The following is a 20,624-nucleotide window of genomic DNA, read 5'->3' as shown; positions in this document are numbered from 1 at the left end:
TGGTCTAAAATCTGTGCTCAGGCTTCATGTAATCAGTGGAAACTGACATTTCTCATATCCCAAGGTTAGCTTGCCATTCGTGAAAAGCACGCGCTGCTCTACTCTCCTCTTTTCCTTTTATTTTCATGATTTTATGTTATTTTTTATCAAGTCCTTCTGTTTCCACATGCAAACATGAATGTCAGACCTCTTGTACATCCCCACGATATGCCAGGGTTTTGTTGACTTTCTTAGCTGAAATCTCTTTACCCCCGCCCCCATTTTATTGTGTTCAAAAATTTCAGATTTTTAGTCACTTCAGCTGTTGAATTCACTGCGCCCTTGAGAAGAAGCAATTGTATTTTCACTTATGTGCTAAAATGAGCTGACTAAACAAAATGTAAACAGATGTTTCCTTGCTGGTGACACACTTCAGAAAAATATACCTTCTAAAGACATTAGCCAGCTGCATGTTGGAAGGCAAGTTAAACTGCTGTGCATATATGAAGCAATCCATTGACCCAATCTTTACTCAAGCAAAATTCCCACTAAGTGAATAGGACTGCAGAATTGGATAGTTACCTTGATGTTTTTAAATGACAAGATCACAATATTATGTTAGCCAAGAAGCTGATTTTCCTTGTGGAACTGCTATAAACACATTGGGCCTGATTCTGCTCTTATACTGGTTTACCCTGCTGTAATGTCAGTGACTTGCATGGAATTACTCCTGTTAGATGAGAGTAGTATCAGGCTCAGGGTTGCACGATGGCCGGATGAAACTTTCATTAAACTGTAAACTTTCATTAAAACCTTGCTATGATACGATCTAAACAATCCTGTAAATAATGCATATCAACAAACATTTGCAAACAAAAGATTAGTGACTAGAAAACAAACTTTTTGCTTGTGTTTCTTTTTGTTGCTAACCTGGTAAATTTGCATCCTGGCTTCCTGCCTGTGGCACTTTTATTTCTCTGGTGCAAATAACTTGCATTTTTCATCATTTGGGCTATTTATTGTGAGATTACGATCCTTGGGTCAGTATAAGGTCTGTAGATGTATGTTGGATGATCAGCGTTGAAATCAGATGAAATCCTGTTATAAATTAACTTGGGACCCTATTATGCTCGTGTAACTTGTGTACTCAAGACTGTACCATCTTGTATGGCCTGGTCTACACTACGAGTTTAGGTCGACTTTAGCCACGTTAAATCGACTTAAGCCTGGACACGTTTACACTACGAAGCCCTTTCTGTCGACTTAAAGGGCCCTTTAAACCGGTTTCCTAACACCACCTCGACAAGGGGATTAGCGATAAAATCGACCTTAGGGGGTCGGAATTGGGTTAGTGTGGACGGAATTCGACATTACTGGCCTCCGGGAGCTATCCCACAGTGCTTCATTGTGACCGCTCTGGACAGCACTCTCATCTCAGATGCACTGGCCAGGTAGACAGGAAAAGCCCCGCGAACGTTTGAATTTCATTTCCTGTTTGCTCAGCGTGGAGAGCACAGGTGACCATGCAGAGCCCATCAGCACAGGTAACCCTGATGGAGTCCCAGTCCCAGGATCGCAGAAGAGCTCCAGCCTGGACCGAACGGGAGGTACAGGATCTGATCGCCATCTGGGGAGATGAAGCAGTGCTCGCCGAACTCCGAAACAGTAAAAGAAACGGCAAAACATTAGAAAAGATCTCCAAGGCCATGAAGGACAGAGGCCATAACAGGGACGCGCGGCAGTGCCGCGTGAAAATTAAGGAGCTAAGGCAAGCCTACCACAAAGTCAGAGACGCAAACGGAAGGTCCGGGGCAGAGCCGCAAACATGCCGCTACTACGCGGAGCTGCATGCCATTCTAGGGGGTGCAGCCACCACTAGCCCAAGCGTGTTCTATGAGTCCCTCTCTGCAAACGGGGAAGCGGGTTCGGCGGACGAGGAAGATGAGGATGGAGAGAACATAGATAGCTCACAGCAGCAAGGAAGCGGAGAAACCAGTTACCCCAACAGCCAGGATATGTTTGTCACCCTGGACCTGGAAACAGTAACCCCCGAACTCACCCAAGACCCTGAGGGCACACAGGGGACCTCTGGTGAGTGTACCTTTGCAAAAATTACACATAGTTTAAAAACAAGCGTGTTTAATGATTAATGATTAATTTGCCCTGGCAATCGCGGCCAGTACAGCTACTGGAAAAGTCTGTTAACGTGTATGGGGATGGAGCGGAAATCCTCCAGGGACATCTCCAGAAAGCTCTCCTTCATGTAATCCCAAAGCCTTTGCAAAAGGTTTCTGGGGAGGGCTGCCTTATCCCGTCCGCCATGGTAGGACACTTTACCACGCCAGGCCAGTAGCACGTAGTCTGGAATCATTGCATAACAAAGCATGGCAGCGTATGGTCCCGGTGTTTGCTGGCATGCAGACAACATCCATTCCTTATCGCTCTTTGTTATCCTCAGGAGAGTGATATCATTCACGGTCACCTGGTTAAAATGGGGCAATTTTATTAAGGGGACATTCAGAGGTGCCCCTTCCTGGTCTGCTGAACAGAAATATTCCCCGCTGTTAACCACGCGGTGGGGGGGAGGGGTGAAGTGACCATCCCAGAGAATTGGGTGTGTGGGGGAGGGGAGTTAGTTGGGTTTGTGCTGCATGTTAAACCTGAAATCGCATCCCCTCCTTTTACATTGCAAACCCATTTTAAATGGCACGGGTGCTTGGTATGGGAAATGAGGGCAGAACTGTTTGAAACCATCCCCACATGTTAAGAAGGTTAAAAAAGCCCAAAGACTATATGTCTTACCATGGCTGCCTGCAAGCTGAAATCTGTGTCCTGGCACTGCGTGAGTGATCTCTCACACCAAACCAGGAGACTCTCAATATAAGAGGAAAAATGCGACCTTGTAACGAAAGCACATGTGCTGTGTGATGTTGTGAACAGCAAAATCTAACGTGAAAGAGTCTACCCATTGTTCTCTAAAATGTATCTTTTTTAACAACCTCTCCCTTCTCCACCAGCTGCAAATCTTACTCCTTCGCAGAGGCTAGTGAATATTCGAAGAAGGAAGCGAAGGACGCGTGACGAAATGTTTACTGAACTTCAGACTGCCTCCCACGCTGACAGAGCACAGCTGAATGCGTGGAGGCAGTCAATGACTGATTTTAAAAAAGCCCAATATGAGCGAGAGGAGAGGTGGCGTGCTGAAGAGGAGAAGTTGCGTGCTGAAACGCGGGCTGAAGAGGAGAGGTGGCGTCAACTTGTAATCAGAAAGCAAGAGTCGATGCTCCGGCTGCTGGAGCATCAAAGTGATATGCTCCTGCGTATGGTTGAGCTGCAGGAAAGGCAGCAGGAGCAGAGACCGCCGCTACAGCCCCTCTGTAACCAGCAGCCATCCTCCCCAAGTCCCATTGCCTCCTCACCCAGACGCCCAAGAACACGGTGGGGGGGCCTTCGGCCACCCACTCACTCCACCCTAGATGATTTCCATAGCAATAAGTTTTAAAGTTTTAAATTGGAGTGTGTCCTTTTCCTTCCCTCCTCCCCCACCCATCCCGGGCTACCTTTCCAATTATCCCCCTAGTTGTGTGCTGAATTAATAAAGAATGCCTGAATGTGAAGTATCAATGACTTTATTGCCTCTGCAAGTGGTGCTCGAAGGGGGGAGGGTAGTAGGGGAGGGTGGGGTGGTTGGTTTGCAGGGAAGTAGAGTTAACAGGGTGGTGGGGGAGGGGCAGAGGGTTCATCAAGGAGCAACAAACAGAAGTTTCACTCCGTAGCCTGGCCAGTCACAAAACTGGTTTTCAACGCTTCTCTGATGCGCACCGCGCCCTGCTGTGCTCCTCTAACCGCCCTGGTGTCTGGCTGCGCGTAATCAGCGGCCAGGCGATTTGCCTCAACCTCCCACCCCGCCATAAATGTCTCCCCCTTACTTTCACATATATTGTGGAGCGCACAGCAAGTAGCAATAACAATGGGGAGATTCTTTTCGTTAAGGTCTGAGCGAGTCAGTAAGCTGCGCCAGCGCGCTTTTAAACGGCCAAATGCACATTCCACCACCATTCGGCACTTGCTCAGCCTGTAGTTGAACAGGTCCTGACTGCTGTCCAGGCTGCCTGTGTATGGCTTCATGAGCCATGGCATTAAGGGGTAGGCTGGGTCCCCAAGGATCACGATAGGCATTTCAACATCCCCAACGGTTATTTTCTGGTCTGGGAAGAAAGTCCCTTCCTCCAGCTTTCGAAACAGAAGAGACTGCCTGAAGACGCGAGCATCATGTACCCTTCCCGGCCAGCCCACGTTGATGTCGGTGAAACGTCCCTTGTGATCCACCAGGGCTTGCAGCAGCATTGAAAAGTACCCCTTGCGGTTTATGTAGTCGGTGGCTTGGTGCGCCGGTGCCAAGATAGGGATATGGGTTCCGTCTATGGCCCCACCACAGTTTGGGAATCCCATTGCAGCAAAGCCATCCACTATGGTCTGCACGTTTCCCAGAGTCACTACCCTTGATATCACCAGGTCTCTCATTGCCCTGGCAACTTGGATCACAGCAGCCCCCACAGTAGATTTGCCCACTCCAAATTGATTCCCGACTGACCGGTAGCTGTCTGGCGTTGCAAGCTTCCACAGGGCTATCGCCACTCGCTTCTCCACTGTGAGGGCTGCTCTCATCCTGGTATTCTGGCGCTTCAGGGCAGGGGAAAGCAAGTCACAAAGTTCCATGAAAGTGCCCTTACGCATGCGAAAGTTTCGCAGCCACTGGGCATCGTCCCAGACCTGCAACACGATGCGGTCCCACCACTCTGTGCTTGTTTCCCGGGCCCAGAATCGGCGGTCCACGGCATGAACCTGCCCCAGTAACACCAGGATTTCCACATTGCTGGGGCCTGTGCCTTGTGAGAGGTCCATGTCAATTTCCTCATCACTATCGTCGCCGCGCTGCAATCGCCTCCTCCTCAGCTGGTCCTGGTTTGGCTTTGGCATGTCCAGGAGGCTCTGCATGTTTTCCAGGACAATGCGCGTGGTGTTCATAGTGCTCATAATTGCCGCGGTGATCTGAGCGGGCTCCATGATCCCAGTGCTGGCTATGGCGTCTGGTCTGAAAAAAGGCGCGAAAGTAGTATCTGACGGACCAGGGGAAGAAGGGAGGGAGGGAGGGGCGAGTGACGACATGGCGTACAGGTACAGGGAATTAAAATCAAGAAAGGTGGCTTTGCATCAGGGAGAAACACAAACAACTGTCACACAGAATGCCCCCTCCCCCAAAGATTGAACTCAAAAGCCTGGGTTTAGCAGGAGGAAGGGGGGGAAGCAAATGAATACAGAATAAATCTATTTTTTACATCTTAAGACGACGGTGCAGCATGACTGATAGCCCTTGGCATTTTCTGGGTGCTTGGCAGCAAATACTGGGCGCTTGGCAGTTAGCCTTCAGGTCTATTGCACGATCTGATACCCAGTATGACAACGATGGATACCAGTCGTAATATACTATCTACTGCCCAAAAGGCAAGGGGTTGCTGCTGTGTAGCAATGTTGCCCCATCCTGCGCATAATACGTCTGATAACCATCATCATCAAGGCAAGGGGGCTGGTGCAATGCAGCCCCACGGCTGCCAGCCCCATGTCTGCCAGCACCCAGATAGCCCTCGGCCTCTTCTGGGTGCTTAGCAGACAATATTGGGCACTTGGCAGAAAATAGCATACTACGACTGATAACCATCATTGTCTGCCCGGGTGCCCATGATCGACAGCCACTGCAGTACGATGACGACGGTTACCAGTCGTAATATACCATCTTCTACTAAAAGGCAAGGGGCTGGTGCAATGCAGCCCTACGGCTGCCAGCCCCACGGCTGCCTGCACCCAGATCGCCAATGAAGGCTACCAGTCATGCTGCACCGTCTACCGCCAAAAGGCAGTAAGCTGCTGCTGCTGTTTAGCAATGCAGTCCCACGTTTGCCGGCACCCGGAAGAGATATGGTGACGGTGAGCTGAGCTGAGCGGGCTCAATGCTTGGCGTGGTATGTTGTCTGCACAGGTAACCCAGGTAAAAAGGCGCGAATCTATTGTCTGCCGTTGCTGTGACGGCGGGGGAGGGGCCTGACGCAATGTACCCAGAACCCCTCGCGGCACTGCTTTGCATCATCCGGGCATTGCGATCTCAACCCATAATTCCAATGGGCGCCGGAGGCTCCGGGAACTGTGGGATAGGTACCATAGTGCAATGCGCCGGAAGTCGACGCTAGCCTCGGTACTGTGGACGCGGTCCGCCGACTTCATGCACTTAGAGCATTTTAGGTGGGGACACACACAATCGGCTGCATACAACCGGTTTCTATAAAACCGGCTTCTATAAATCCGACCTAATTCTGTAGTGTAGACATAGCCTATGGCTGTCTTGGCTAAATTTAAGCTGAAGGGATGATTAATATGGTATAGCAGCTGTAAACTAAGGAATGGATACTAAAACGTGTGAAGATCCCTTTAGTACATTTAGCACTTTCAAGGCTAGTTGTAAAGAATGTGAACGGACTGTTTTTGTGGGATGTTCTGTCTAGTCATTTTCACCATGTTTGTCACAATGGAATCTAAGTTCCTGCTTTTGTCAAGATGATTTCACTGGACTTTTGTGTGAGTTGGTGCGTGTTAAGTGGGTTAGTGATTATTTCAGACTGTGTTGGTGTCTTTCAGAGACATAAGGTGGGATTGGGGGAGGAGGGTTTAAGGCATGTATGTGGTTCGTGCAGTACTTACAAATAGAATTTTAGAGGTGTCACTGTCTTAGACCGGCTGCTACTCTCTGCTTTCAACCCATTGCCTGCTTACCATTTGCAAACTCTGCCCAATGTAGTTTTCATCCCAGATTCCTTTTTGGTGCAAAACTTTCCTTTATTTCCACTTTGTGCTGAGCTCAGCTCACTGCTGCTACTGTTTCTAATAACCTGAGGGGACAACACATGGAAACATTTGACTGAATGCTCAGCTGCTACACTGTGGGATGGCTGCTGTGCAGAGGGCCACATAAGTAAACAATTGTACTGCTGTGTTGAGCACTTTGCCAGAATTGTGTTAGGATCCCTGCAGGGCTGAACTTCGGCCACCCGTGATGCAGCGGAACACGCCCTACTTGCCCGCACAAGGACTGATCACATGTTTAGAGGTTAAATTGTTGTATGGGGTCTTCAGTAAACAACAGAAATTTTGTTTTATTCTCTAAAAGAACAATAATAGCGGCACAAAAGAGAACTGTTATCACAGACTGGTATCCTCGTCACTTCTCTCCAAATTATAATTTTCCACAGGTCATATTTTCATGGAGTCCTTTTAATTATTTTTCTTTCCCCCTGAATAGAGGATGTTTGTATTAAGCTTTGAGCATTACCTAACATTGTGTTCCCTGTATGCACATAATGAACAATTTTGTTCAAGAGAAAAAGCAGACAATTTTTTAAATCTTTGGTGCACTGTGCACTTTTTGCAGACTCTGCAAAATACCTATGTAAACAATGCATAGCATATTCCAACTGGAAGTACACTTCTGGCATGCAGCTTTTATCTGTGCAACCAGAAACCTTCACAAATGCTACACATTTAATATAAAACCACAGTACTTTTAGATCTTGAATAATGCAGATAAGTGGCTTGACCAAAGGTCTTGACACTTTGGAACATTCATTATTTCACATAAATAAGGGAAATATACCAAGAAAAGATTAATATTCATCTTATTAGTCTTCAAACATAGCCTTTACATACTGTTTGCAAACATTAATTAATTGTATATTCCTTTATAAAAGCCTTTTAAAACAAGTATTTGTATCAGCTTTCATATATATAAATAAATAAAATGAAGCAGGACTCTGTCCCTTGTGTTACCATGATTTCATCTTTAGATGACAACCAAAAGGCCCATAAACTGAAGTAGTAAATATTCTTGTTGGTAGAATGAATGAATACCTGGACAGACTTCATGGTTTGTTTTATAAGCATACAGTTCTTTTTGCAGGCTTTATGTCTTTAACACAACCTTCTCTGATGAGGTCTGATCTATAATATCTGACTTCTTCCCCTTGAATGCCATTTTGATTTAGTATACAGGGGTGCTGGAACAATTTGTATAGTGAGGGTGCTGAGAGCCAATGAACCCAACTGTAAACCCTGTATATGATGGAAACCACTTCAAGCCAGGGAGTGCGGCAGCACTCTCAACACCCCTAGTTCCAGCACCATTGTTAATATACATTTGATTTCATCACATTTTTGCTTTATGGGTGAATTCACCCCTGTGCAGAGATCCAGTACCAGTCCTGTGCACCACTTTGAAGCCCTCAAATTAAGGTTTAAATAGGAAGTTAGTATGTATAGGCCTTCGTGCTGCCCTCTGCACAGAGGTGAATTTCACCTGAAATTAAATCCTACATCATGAAATTTACACTGACGTCACTGTGAGGTATAAAAGTAAGATTTTAAATGACTGTTAAAAATTATTTGATTGACCCTGTTCAGGCAAATAGAAAATCTTAAATTGAATATTTGTGTAATAGTCCAAGATGGCTAACACAAGAGACCATGTTGGAAGAAGGTACAATTAGAATCTCATCTTCAGACAAAATCCCATGTGTTTGAGGAAATATAGCTGATGACTTTATTTTTATTACTCCAGATAAATCAGAAAGTTAATTTAGCAATGACTGGTCACATTGCCACTGTTAAATGTCCAAAGGGAATCTTCTGTCTTAAGAAGCAGGATCTGTTAACAATTATTTATAAAATAAGCATTTTACTTTTGGTTTTCCATGAAAGGGGCTAATTAATTTAAAAACATTTTTCATACTTATTCTGCTGTGCACTCTTTATGAAACTAAATGTTTTATGGCAAGTATCTATTCATCTGTTTATCACAATAATTGAAAACTAAGGCTGCCATTAAAACGAATATATGGAAACAAAATATGGCATATCTATTAAACTGTGTTGGTAGGGCTGTGTTAGAGAATTGATCCCTGCTTGTGGTACGTGTGCGTAGAATATAGTGATTCATATTCTAAAAGCATGTTTAACACAATACTACATGTGAGAGTTTTGTATAAATATAGCTAAAATGGAAGCTATAGTTCCAAACTGGACTAGAAATAGGGAATACACTTTTAACAGTAAGAGCACTTACTACTGGAACAATTTTCCCAGAAGCGTGGTGGATTCTCCATTATTTTAACTCTTTAAATAAAGAGTGGATGCTCTTGCTCAGTCAGAAATTATGGGCTTGATACTAGAATTACTGAGTGAAATTCTGTGGTTTATATCATGCAGGAGGTCAGAATAGATATTCATAATGGTCCATTCTGACCTTAAAATCTATATATTCTGGGAACATGATATAATAGAACATTAAATCTGAGATTGAGATAGTGTAGCCCAGGGCTGTAGGTGAAATTCTGTCCTCAGATACACTTGGGAAGTTCTCATTAAAGTCACAGGACAGGATTTGGCCCTTTATCCAGTATTACCAATTCTGTTAGCTGAGCCCAAGGATGTGTTATCCCTTGATAGTCCTAATCTTGAACTAACTATGTTTTTAATACGTTTGAATGAGTTGAATGTTAACATTTAAAAAGTTCTACTTTCCACTAGTCAGTGAGTGAGGGGCAAAATATTGCCATGATCAAAAACTGGCTGAGAGGGGAAACAAAGAATAGGAATAAATAATCACTTTTCATCATGGCAAAAGGTTAGCAGAGTGCCTTGAGGTTCTGTATTAGGTCCAGTGTTGTTTTAATATATTTATTAATTTGGAAAGGAAGTTAAGCTCTGAGTTTGTTATATATGACAGCTGAATTGGGCGGGGTGAAAGACTCCTCCCTTGGGAAAGGCATAACCTTCTGCAGCTGCAGGAGTGCAGACAGTTCCCTATCAGAATGAGTAGCCTTTTAGAAACTGATAAAACCTGAGCCAGCAGATAATTTTTTGGTTGGCTCAGAGCCATTATGTTATGATCTGATTTAAGTTAATGGTATTAAATGACAAGAGACTAGTACTTATCTACATGTCAGAAAGGAACAAACTTTTGCACTTGGGTGTGTGGTGTTTTATTACTTTTTATTAATGTACTGTATCACTTCATCCTGTGATTCTGTTAAATCTCGCTAGCTATGAACAAGGTTACAAGGTTGAGTCAGCACTTGGATGGCTCCTAAGGAGCACAGGGTCTAAATGGCACTATTCCCTTTAAGTCTGTACTAAACAGATGCTGCATTGGTGGAACTATGTTAATAGATGGACCATCTTTCTAATAAGATGCAAAACAGAAGTTCAGTTCACTTGTTATTAAAGATTTCATGCCATCGCTATTCAAAAAATAGGTATGTTAATACTGGAGTCATGGCCAGAATCTGATTTGGCAAACTACTGTCTTTCTACCTAAATTCCCTATGAAGTTGGAAAAGATTTTCTTCACTCCCTGGCTTATACTGTTGTGCAATGTGCTGCTTTGTGCCGTTAAACAGTTTGCCACATTTCGTCACAGAGCTGGCTGCATTTTAGTGGTGGATGAAGTAACAGCCTGTGTATAGTTGCAGTTTGAGACCTCCATCCTGCAAGTTATTCTCTGCAGGCAAATGACTGAGCCCATAGAGAACCTCACGGACTTCAGTAGAACACAACTCATGCAGATCTACTTGTACAGTCGAGGTCTATGTTTCTAACAGTACTATAGGATGTAAGGCCATTATATTTGCACAAAGCAGTGTTTGAAGCTGTACTGGGTGAACTATTTTGGTGGCAGACAAAAATCTTTTAAAGATTCTCTAATCATGATCTGTCTTGCAGAATTACTGATGCTGTGTCTATAAATGGAATCCATATTTTGGACTTCATCCTACTTGGAAGTCTGTTTTTATTTTATAAGTAGGAGTCTACATATTACTATATTTGCTGTGTAAGCAACATTTTAATTAATGCAAAAAAAACTTGTTTCGTAGGACTTCTGGAATAAAGTTGGCAGTTTGTAACATATAGACTGTTCCTCAGTGTGACTTAGTGTGAAGTGTCTAAGATGTTTGTGTAACTATCAGAGTGACTTTGTTAAATGCTCAAAATACCATAACTGTGTTGTGGACAAAGGTCTTTACACCTGGAAAATTAAAGTCCACTGACAGAATGTGTTTAGTGACTTTTGTGCACCTGAACTGCTAACTCCTGATGCAAGTTCAGTGAAATGTAGGATTTGACTTTGGAAGTTATGGCCTAAATTCCCTTCATTGTGAGGGACTCTTTTTGGCCCACACACCTCACCAGAGAGGGCAGAAAATCTGGGGAAGATTCCAAAGAGGGTTTGTGGGAGGCAAGGATGACTAAGTGGGATTCTGCACTCCACCCATGTCCACACACAAGCTCTCTCATCTGAACATGATGTTCTTGGTGATGGTCTGTCCAGCCTAGTAGCTGGGTTTTTAAGAAGGTTCTGCAATCATTTTGGAGCTGATGATTTATTGATAGCAGATAGTCTGAGGAGTTGGGAGGAAAAACTAAGCAAAAATGCCATTATGAGAACAAAGGAGTGTGTAAGATTTTAAACTTGTCAACATTGCCAGTTTTCTCCATGTAACGTTGCTGTCTTTGAAGTGGCTGTGCACAGAAATGAGTGCTACAGAGCACTCGGCCCATTGCATAAATATGAGGGTCCATGCTTTGCTTTGTTCCGCAGGTAGAATTTAAAGTCCCAAATAGATTTTTTTTTTAAAGGCTCATAGTCAAGCTGTTGTAGTTAGTCTGCACCTGTTATGTTTGTTCATATCTGCCACTGTGATTTTACTGTATTCTGTAGAATCCAAGCTTTCGTTTCAGAAAAAGAAAAAAAAAAGGGGGGGGGAAGAATCAAACCATTAGCACTTAAGGTTGTGGAGATAGCTTTTTTATATAAGTCCATGTGATAATATTTTGTCAAGCCAGCAGCTAAGTTTGCTGAAACAAACAGGTGTAAAGTCACTGTCCAGTTCAACCTGACATCAGAACCTGCCAGCGACTAGTACTAATGTACAGACATCCAGTTTGGATCACTAAAATGTAATCAGGAGAGGAAAATGAGCCTGTTTTTTGTTTGATACCTTGAATTCTTGTGTAGAGCTTTTTCCCCAAAATAAAGCTGGCTCTCACCAGTCTCATTGGTGTAACCAAAGCAAAAATAACACCTGTAGCTTTTTAAAAAACTGCTGCTTCTAACTTTTTTTTTTTTTTTAAATCTCTATTTAAAAGGGCATATTACTTCAATTGATGTGCAGGCTAGCTAGCTTGCATCAAAGGAATACCTCTTACAAATGGCAGAAAGTCTTATCTTTTTTTCCTGGTGTATTTTTTTTCCTTTTCCCATAGGAAACTGAAAGGTATCTCTTCAAATAGTCTCCCACCCCCACCCCCTTTTTTTTTGCCTTCCTATTTTCACTGCACCTAGCATCAGATAGGGAGCATCATCTTCAAGAAGTGATCTCTGAATGTCATCTCTGAAGAGGTATCTGAAACATTTACAGATCTGCATATAGAGTATACAACATATGATAGAATGGATTTTTCTCTCTTTAATGAAGGTAGCAAACTTCATACCCACAACTCAAGTAGCAATGTCAAAGATTTAACCTCAGATATGATAATAAAGAGACTCTTGCGAGTCACACCATGCACAGGAAATGATACACAGAGTAACTGCTTTCTATTGTTGCATATGTGCACTGCTGTTTTCTTGATGTGTGTTGCATGTTTTAAAATGCTGAAATTTGGAGTGTTCCTATATCCTGGTATTCCTCAAAACCTTCCCTTGGAAAAGTAAACAAGTATTTGAAGTTAGGAAAATACATTATTTGCATTATCCAAAGTAGTTCTTGTAGTAATTTTTGAGAAGTACAAGCAAACACTACAAATACAGTTGTGACCTTGCTAGTTACCCAAAATAAATTGACAAGCTTTTAAGAGCTACCACTGTATGTGATATATTTTTTAATTGCTGTTGCTGCCACTTTGCAATCAGCAGCATCTTATGGATTATTTAATATTTTTTAAAAATCATATTTTAGGGTAAAGATGTATAATGAAGCAATTAGCATTCTGGGTAAGCGGGGCAGATTTGCCAAAGACTCGGATCAGTTCAACGTGATCTCTGTAGTATATAACTCATACTCCAAAGGCTTTTAAGTGGCTAATAAAATTTTGAAAATGTATGTCTTTAATGCTCTTATTAAGAATTCAGGGTGAAATTCAGCCCCATACCAAGCTCTGAGACAATGCCTATGCAGCACCCGTGCCTTGATTTTAGGATACAAGTGATGCATTGATACTGTCTGGCCCTCTGCAAGAAGATAAATATTATCAGTACTTGTGAAGAGCCCTATAGAGTGAAGCCCTCCATTTTTGCACAACTTAGGTATTGCTTATCTCATGGCCTTGCCAGAATGCCTTGGCCCTGACCTTGGAGGTATTACTACCTATTATCTCTGGAGGTGGGAGGGTATTTCAGACCATGCTGGGAGGCAGCATGATCTAGTGGATGAGTGTGTTGAACTTGGAATCTGGAGACCTGACTCCTCCTATTCCTGGGTCTGCCACTAACCTGCTATATGGCGGTGGGTAGGTCACTGTCTGTTTCCCCTTCTGTCCTTGGTCTGTCTTCTCTACATAGATTGTAACCTTTTTGGATCAGGAACTGTTTCTTACTACGTGTTTGTACAGTGTCTAGCACAATGAGGCCCTAATCTCGTTTGGGGCCCCTTGGAGCTACATCTACTATAAGTAATAATCAGTCCTTGACATTAAAAAAACAACTTAACTGGTGTATGCTGATGTTTTGGAGAGAACTGAGTCAGTGGAATCCTGTGAAGTTTTGCATGTCTCTCACAGTTCACCTCCAGAGAATAGCAGTGTGTTGGAAAAGAATGCTATGGGGATCGAATTTTCCATCTATTTTACCTTTACTCCAGTGCTGGAACTGTCCAGAATGCTTCTCCCAGACAATGTTAAGATAAAATGTATGTGTGAGGCTTGACTGCAGGAATCTCATCCTAAAAACCATGATGGGCTGAAATAATTTGTTTCATATTTTATCTTAACATCCTTTCATCACATTCTTTTCAGAGCTCTATTTCATTCTGTTTGGATCTATTTTGATGGGAATATTTTACTGTCGACTGTTGCTAATTTCCTTTTTTGGGCAGTGTGATTTATCTAGCACTTGTCTTCAAATGGATTCATTTACCAAAATTGATTGGTATGTGCTGTTGTTTGTTGCTGTCAAAAATGCACAGTGGTGCTTAAAAACTGCATAGCATTTTGCTGCCTAACTATGATAGTTAAATCAATCCTTTATCTTCAATGACACGGTAAACCTTTTAAAGCTGGAATCATATCTCATAGGTCTATTACTCTGTGATGAGAAAATAAATTACTTTTCTATAACATTTTCTGCTCAGATGTTCTTAAATTGTGGCCTTTAGCTCTTTGATTATGCATTAGATTGTCAAACTTTTCATATTACCACTTATTCTTTCTTTTAAATTTCTCATAAACTTGGATACATTTGCTTATAATCTTCTTAGTTTAGAGGAGAACAGATAAAACTCCTTTGAATCTGTTGTTAAAATACACATTTCCAAGAGCTGCAGTATTTTGGAATAGTAATTCAAAGAAGAAATAGTCAGGATTATTACATCTCTTCTCACTGAATAATCTTAGATTTAAATCTCACATAAACATCTGAACCTCCTATACAGTTAGAGTGGACTTGAAATTAATATTTTGGATGTGGATAGATATTAGAGGTGTTTTTGAAATGAACCTTTAAGACATTGGAAAGTTACTCCACCGACATCAGTGAATTTACCCCAGAGATGAATCTGGTGTATCCACAAAGACATAGACAGAATAAATAAGTGCACATAGTTTCAGACTCTTGAGGCTGCAAACTACAGAATGGATCCAAATAAAAGTTCCTATTTTAACTCGCTGGACAACGTGAAGCTCGAAGTGGACTGTGCCAAAAGAAATGTTTCTTGTTCACTTAATTTCGAGAAGAATGTCAAATGGTTTCATGGGATGGATAGGCATAGGGAAGGTTTGCTAGGAAAGGCTTGAGCATGCAGTCTGCCTTTGACAGGTGCACCACATTTCTTCTTTAGAGATCTCTAGTGCTTCAGATTGTTCTGCATTCTACCAGTTTTGCATTTGTGTCACTTGTATGAGTGCACATTGCTAAGAAATTCTGAGCTGCTTTGTCTGAATGCCACACTATACCTTAGTCATCTTGTAAAATAGCAATAATAAATATTGACTCATTCACAATGGCTCAAAAAACAACACTGTCAAAACTGTATCATTACAAAGCCCAGCGGTTAAGAAGAATGACGGCAAACAGACACCTTCATTGTGTTAGAGTGCCCATTAGTATTCTGTCCACATGGACTTGCCTTGGAAAAATCATCTTAATGGGCTCTGAATGAGCCCAACTGCCAGCCATTGTTGGATGACGAGAGGCTGCAAACTCTGCTACTTGTGAGTTATAGCAATGACTGCCTAATACCAAGCTAGATCAGGGTCAGGAGGCAGCTTAACATGACATCAATCAACAGCAGCTACACAGAGGAGACCTGCTGAGGCAGGATAGAATTCCCAGAGCACACGCAACAGGGGGAAGAGCAGCGTTAAACACTGTCTGTAGTGTCTGCATTGGAGCCAGAATAACAGATTATTTAAAATAAATAACAATTTGGATGTTGTCTGCCAAAATATTCTATTAATAGCTGATGGAAAAAATCCAGTTAACTGTAATTTTGTAAGTGCACATACCCCCTCTCTCTGCACAGCAGTATCTTCGTATCTATAGACTACCTTAAAATCTTGCCAGCTTTACCTAAAATAAATAGATTTTTCTTGTATTTCCCTAAATTTACCACATACCTTGAATACTACAAACAGTGAGGTTATTCAAGTCAATTTAAGGTTTTTAAGGGTCACCATTGTATGTGTATATAGTTGCAAAGATTATACGTCAAAAGAGACTGCTCAGAGTCCAAACTGAGGATCTTCTGAACTTCTTCCTGGACACACCGCTTGGAAACCCTTGTAACATTTTGGGCTTGCTTAGGATCCTGGCAGCTTGTATTATTTCAGATAACACAAACAAATAGCTGATGGGGTCTAGTGGGGTCCTGCAGGGCTTGTTCTTGGCCCTATGCTATTTAACATCTTTTATCGATGACCTGAAAGAAAACACAAAATCATCACTGATTAAAGTTTGCAGGTGACACACAAATTGGGGGTGTGGTAAATAATGAAGAGGACAGGCCACTGATACAGAGCGGTCTAGTTTGCTTGGTGAGCTGGGGGCAAGCAAACAATGCGTGTTTTAATATGGCTAAATGTATACATCTAGGAACAAAGAACACAGACCATATTTACATGATGGGGGAACTCTGTCCTGGGGAACATTGATTCTGAAAAAGATTTGGGGATTTTGGTGCTAGTCAGCTGAACATGGCTTCCAGTTTAATGCTGTGCTGAAAGGGTTAATGTGATCCTTGGGCACATAATCAGGGGAATCTTGAGTAGGAGTAGAGAGATTATTTTAGCTCTGTATTTGGCACTGGTGTGACTGTTGCTGGAATACTGTGTTCCATTCTGGTGTCCATGATTCAGGAAGGATGTTGACAAATTGGAAGAGCCATGAGAATATTAAAGGATCAGAAAACATGCTTAAATTTGCTTTAGCTTTCCATGTTATATGAAGCCCCTTTTATTATTTTGTTCAGGAGAAAAGGTATAACACAGTATCTGTATTCTTACCAAATGAAAAGAATTTCAGTGGGAAGTATCTCCACTGCAAATATGTACACATTTTCTTTACTGCAATCAATACAGGTTTTCATGGATTTCTGCTCTCAGTTCACTCATGGCTATATTTAACATATGTCATAGTACTTGGCTACATTGTTTTAAAGACTCCTTTTATTGTTGTACAGATGTGTGTTGCAATGAGATTAGTGTTTTATATGGCACATTCCATGGCTGTATACATCTGTCTCCTACTCTTGTAAATGTGAACAGAACTGCTACGTGGTGACTGGCTTAGTTGTTAAGTGTTGATGTCTTTTTAAATTCCTGCCGAGGCCAACTCAGTACGTCACCTTGGTGTGTTCTCATCAGCCTTGTAGCTTTGCAAAAATAATTGCTCAGATTGTCTGTATAGTTTTATATGGAGCTGAAGAAGAATTTGCATTAGCTGCTGCTGAGACCTACAGCATCGTTGTGAGGACATGCCCTCCACTGACTGAACAGATTTTTTTCTAGGAACTTTGGTTCTGAAATGAACTAATAATTTAATCTTCAATAATTAGTTCATTTTAAAGGTCACTGGTTATATAAGTACAATTATCAGCATCTGTTACTATTTTAATTGACAGGAATGAGCTAATATGGTACAGTATTTGACTTTTTTTAATGTTGTTCTTACAGTCTTTTCGCTGTTGCCCCTTGGGGCCTTTCCACTGAACGAGGATGCCAGGGGTCAAGTTAAAGAGAGCCAAAGCCAGTGCTGGTTCTAGGCCAGGCATTGTTTTTTTGCAGTAGAAACCTGGAGCCCAATTCTGCAACTTGCTGAGCACCCTCAACTCCTATCCAAGTCAGTGGGAGCTGCTGACACTTAAGTACCATTCAGAAAGTGTTCAGAACCTTTCAGGGTCAGGTCCGGGTTACCTACTGATGTAGGCTGCGATTTTCAAAAAGGCCTAAGGGAGTTAGGCACCCAAATCCCATTGGGTTCAATGGAGTTGTTGCCTAACTCATCTAGATCCTTTTGAAAATTCCAGCTATTTGTCCTTGTTTAGATCTTCTATGTTAAAAATGAGATTGAGCAGTCACTCCTCTGCAACATCATGGCAGGGATCCCCAGTGTGTTGCATTCAGTTCCTCCCTGGTTTAGTTGCTAGCATTATCTGTCTGGCGTTTCATTATTCCACATCTGTTAAGAGGCTCATCAAGTACTTGTGCTACAAGGGGTTGAGTTACAAACTGCATCTGATGTGGCACATAACTCAACAATGTGTATTTCTTCCAAAAATGCGAGGGGCACAAGACTAGGAGCAAAAGTAGAAATAGTCAGGTATGACATTGAATTGTAAACCACAGGCATGGTTATGCAGTGTGCATTATCCAATTGACAGAACTATTGCTAGTGCATTGAGTATGACAATTAATCTGCAACATTTTGGTGCCTCTGAGCCACTCTGTTGTAGTGCCTTACAAATGTAATGAGAAGTCACAAACACATTTGTGGTTTTTCAGACAGGAATGCAGCATCTCATGGTTTTATATTTAGAAAGAATATAGATGACAGGAAGACAGTGTTGATAAGCATATGTCACATGACAATGATAAAGCTTCATTTGCCTCCCATATTCTGTTCTAATCAGATGGGCAATTTATCAAGGTAAAAAGCATGGGCTGGCTGGAAGCCAACCCTGTAATAACATGTCGTTTCCACCCAGTTGTAATTGAACAATGAAGGATTTTTTTTTTTTATTAACTTTTCATTCCCTTAGAAGTTTTTTGGAAATTCCCCAGAAGCTCTGAACTAATGGCAGCTGCTGACATAGAGCTACGTTTCTGGTGGTTTTAAACTGTATTCCTCAAGGGTAAAGTCACATCTTGTGTTTTGAAGAAGATGATAAATGCACACTTCTGAGATACTCAAATAATTGTTATGAGCTCAGCTGCTCCATAGCATACATTAACTAGTCAGTGATTACAACTCAAGGAAAAGACGGGGCCTATCCAAGCTGTCTAGAGACACTAGTTAAGCTCTACTGTTGCACATTTGGTCTTACTCCAGCTATGGATCTAGCAGCAGGATTTTAACACTCAATAGCAGAGAGCTGTAGCTGAAGATCCCATTGTAAGTCTTCTATTCCGAGGAAATAATGATGGGGTGTCCAGCTTTTCCCCCCATGAGCTTTGAATAAATTCTGAAAATGATGTGTAATTAGAATCTATAGCTATATCTACAAGTATAGATAAAAAATATCTGTGTATATTATTGGGTGGGGGAAGCTGGTAGCGACCCCAGTTTGTAGATTGCCTAGCATTTTCCATTATAAAAGGTTCTTGCAAACTTTTTTGAGACGCTCTTACACCACCATTGTTTGCAGTAGGCCTTTGAAATTTGGCAGGGAGAAAGCTCTTGGGCTACAGAAGTGTCTTTTTCTTTTTTTAAAATTTTCTTTGTCCCATGACATTTCATTCAGGTGTAGCTGAGCTGTAATCTTTTGAAAAATCTCTGTTTCACTTGTGTTCCTCAGAAACACTGTGGCAGCATGGTAAAATAACTGATGGTGAACATTCTAATCTTAGGCTGTGTCCATCCCACTGCCAAAGCAGTAGCAGCAGACGCTGCAGGAGCCCCATAGCAAACACCCTCTCTTTGTTGCACACCATTCAAAGCCTGCAATAAATATAGAATTATTCATTCCCTTCACGGTCTTTTCTAAGGCTTGCCATAGTACCTGAGTGCCTCACAAACCTTGTCACCACATCAAGATGATAAAAGTATAATCATTCTACAGATCGGGAAACTAAGACAAAGAGACTTGCCTGAGGCCTCACAGTGGATTGGTGGCAGAGCCAGAAGTAGAAGTCAGGACTTTCTGACTCTCGGCACTGTTCTCCTTCTCCCATACCACACTGCCTTTCTGCCAGTGGAGCTGAGCTGCCATAGCTCTCACTGATGTCAGTTGTGACTGTGAGTGCTCAGTACTGCTGCAGATGAGTTCCCAGGTGGTCAGGTTGGGCCCCAAGAGGTGCAGTTGCTGTCCGCTTCCAGAACTGTGGTTGCGGTGGCTTGCACAGTGCTACATACGACGACTGTGACACAGGCAGGGATCAAACTGAATTTTCCTGTGTAACATTGATCTGCCTTAACAACAAAAGTATCCTTTCTCTTCCTGCAGTCGCTTGCCTTGTTCTCTACACATCTTCTAACTTGTAGAGAAATGCAGCCTCATTCACTACAGAGCCCCGATTCGTTGTCCTTCCTGTGCACTGAAGGAGGCAGGGGTCCCCTGAATGCGTGATCGTGTCATGAAAGGCTCTATCATAATGTACATGCAGAAGGGGGCTAAATTAAGGTTCCATGAGCAGCCTAAATGCTGGCATTCCCTAACATTCAGCTTGTTCTATTGGTGTTTTATCAAGTGAGCTGCTTCAAAGTCAGCATGCCTGATCCAGCCAAGTCTGCTCCTGCTCCCAAGAAGGGCCGTAAGAAAACGGTGACCAAGACCCAGAAGAAGCGCCGCAAGACCAGGAAGGAGAGTTACTCCATTTATGTCTACAAGGTGCTGAAGCAGGTTCACCCTGACACCGGCATCTCTTCTAAGGCCATGGGCATCATGAACTCCTTCGTCAATGACATCTTCAAGCGCATTGCTGGGGAGGCATCTCGCTTGGCACATTATAACAAGCACTCCACCATCACCTCCCAAGAGATCCAGACCGCCGTGCGCCTGCTGCTGCCCGGGGAGCTGGCCAAACACGCCGTGTCGGAGGGCACCAAGGCTGTGACCAAGTACACCAGCTCCAAGTAACTGGTCTCTTTTTCTAAAAAAAACCAACAACATTGA

At 42.5% G+C, this 20,624-nt stretch overlaps 2 protein-coding genes across 2 annotated transcripts in view; both read left to right on the top strand.

The window, feature by feature from the left end:
• XYLT1 (xylosyltransferase 1) overlaps positions 1-20,624 on the top strand; it is a 316,864-nt gene that overhangs the window by 22,037 nt on the left and 274,203 nt on the right. The gene's annotated exons all lie outside the window — the stretch shown is intronic.
• Positions 19,599-20,588, top strand: LOC112113832 (histone H2B 8-like). Its single transcript, XM_024210260.2, has 2 exons — positions 19,599-19,612; positions 20,219-20,588. The coding sequence occupies exon 2, from the start codon at positions 20,220-20,222 to the stop codon at positions 20,586-20,588; it is 369 nt and encodes a 122-aa protein (XP_024066028.2). The 5' UTR covers positions 19,599-19,612; position 20,219.

Source organism: Terrapene carolina, unplaced genomic scaffold (genome assembly GCF_002925995.2).
Source record: "Terrapene carolina triunguis isolate 2854851 unplaced genomic scaffold, T_m_triunguis-2.0 Scaffold93, whole genome shotgun sequence".
NCBI lineage: Eukaryota > Metazoa > Chordata > Testudines > Emydidae > Terrapene > Terrapene triunguis.
Note: the sequence above shows the minus strand (reverse complement) of the source record. Positions and strands in the feature narration are given on the sequence as shown.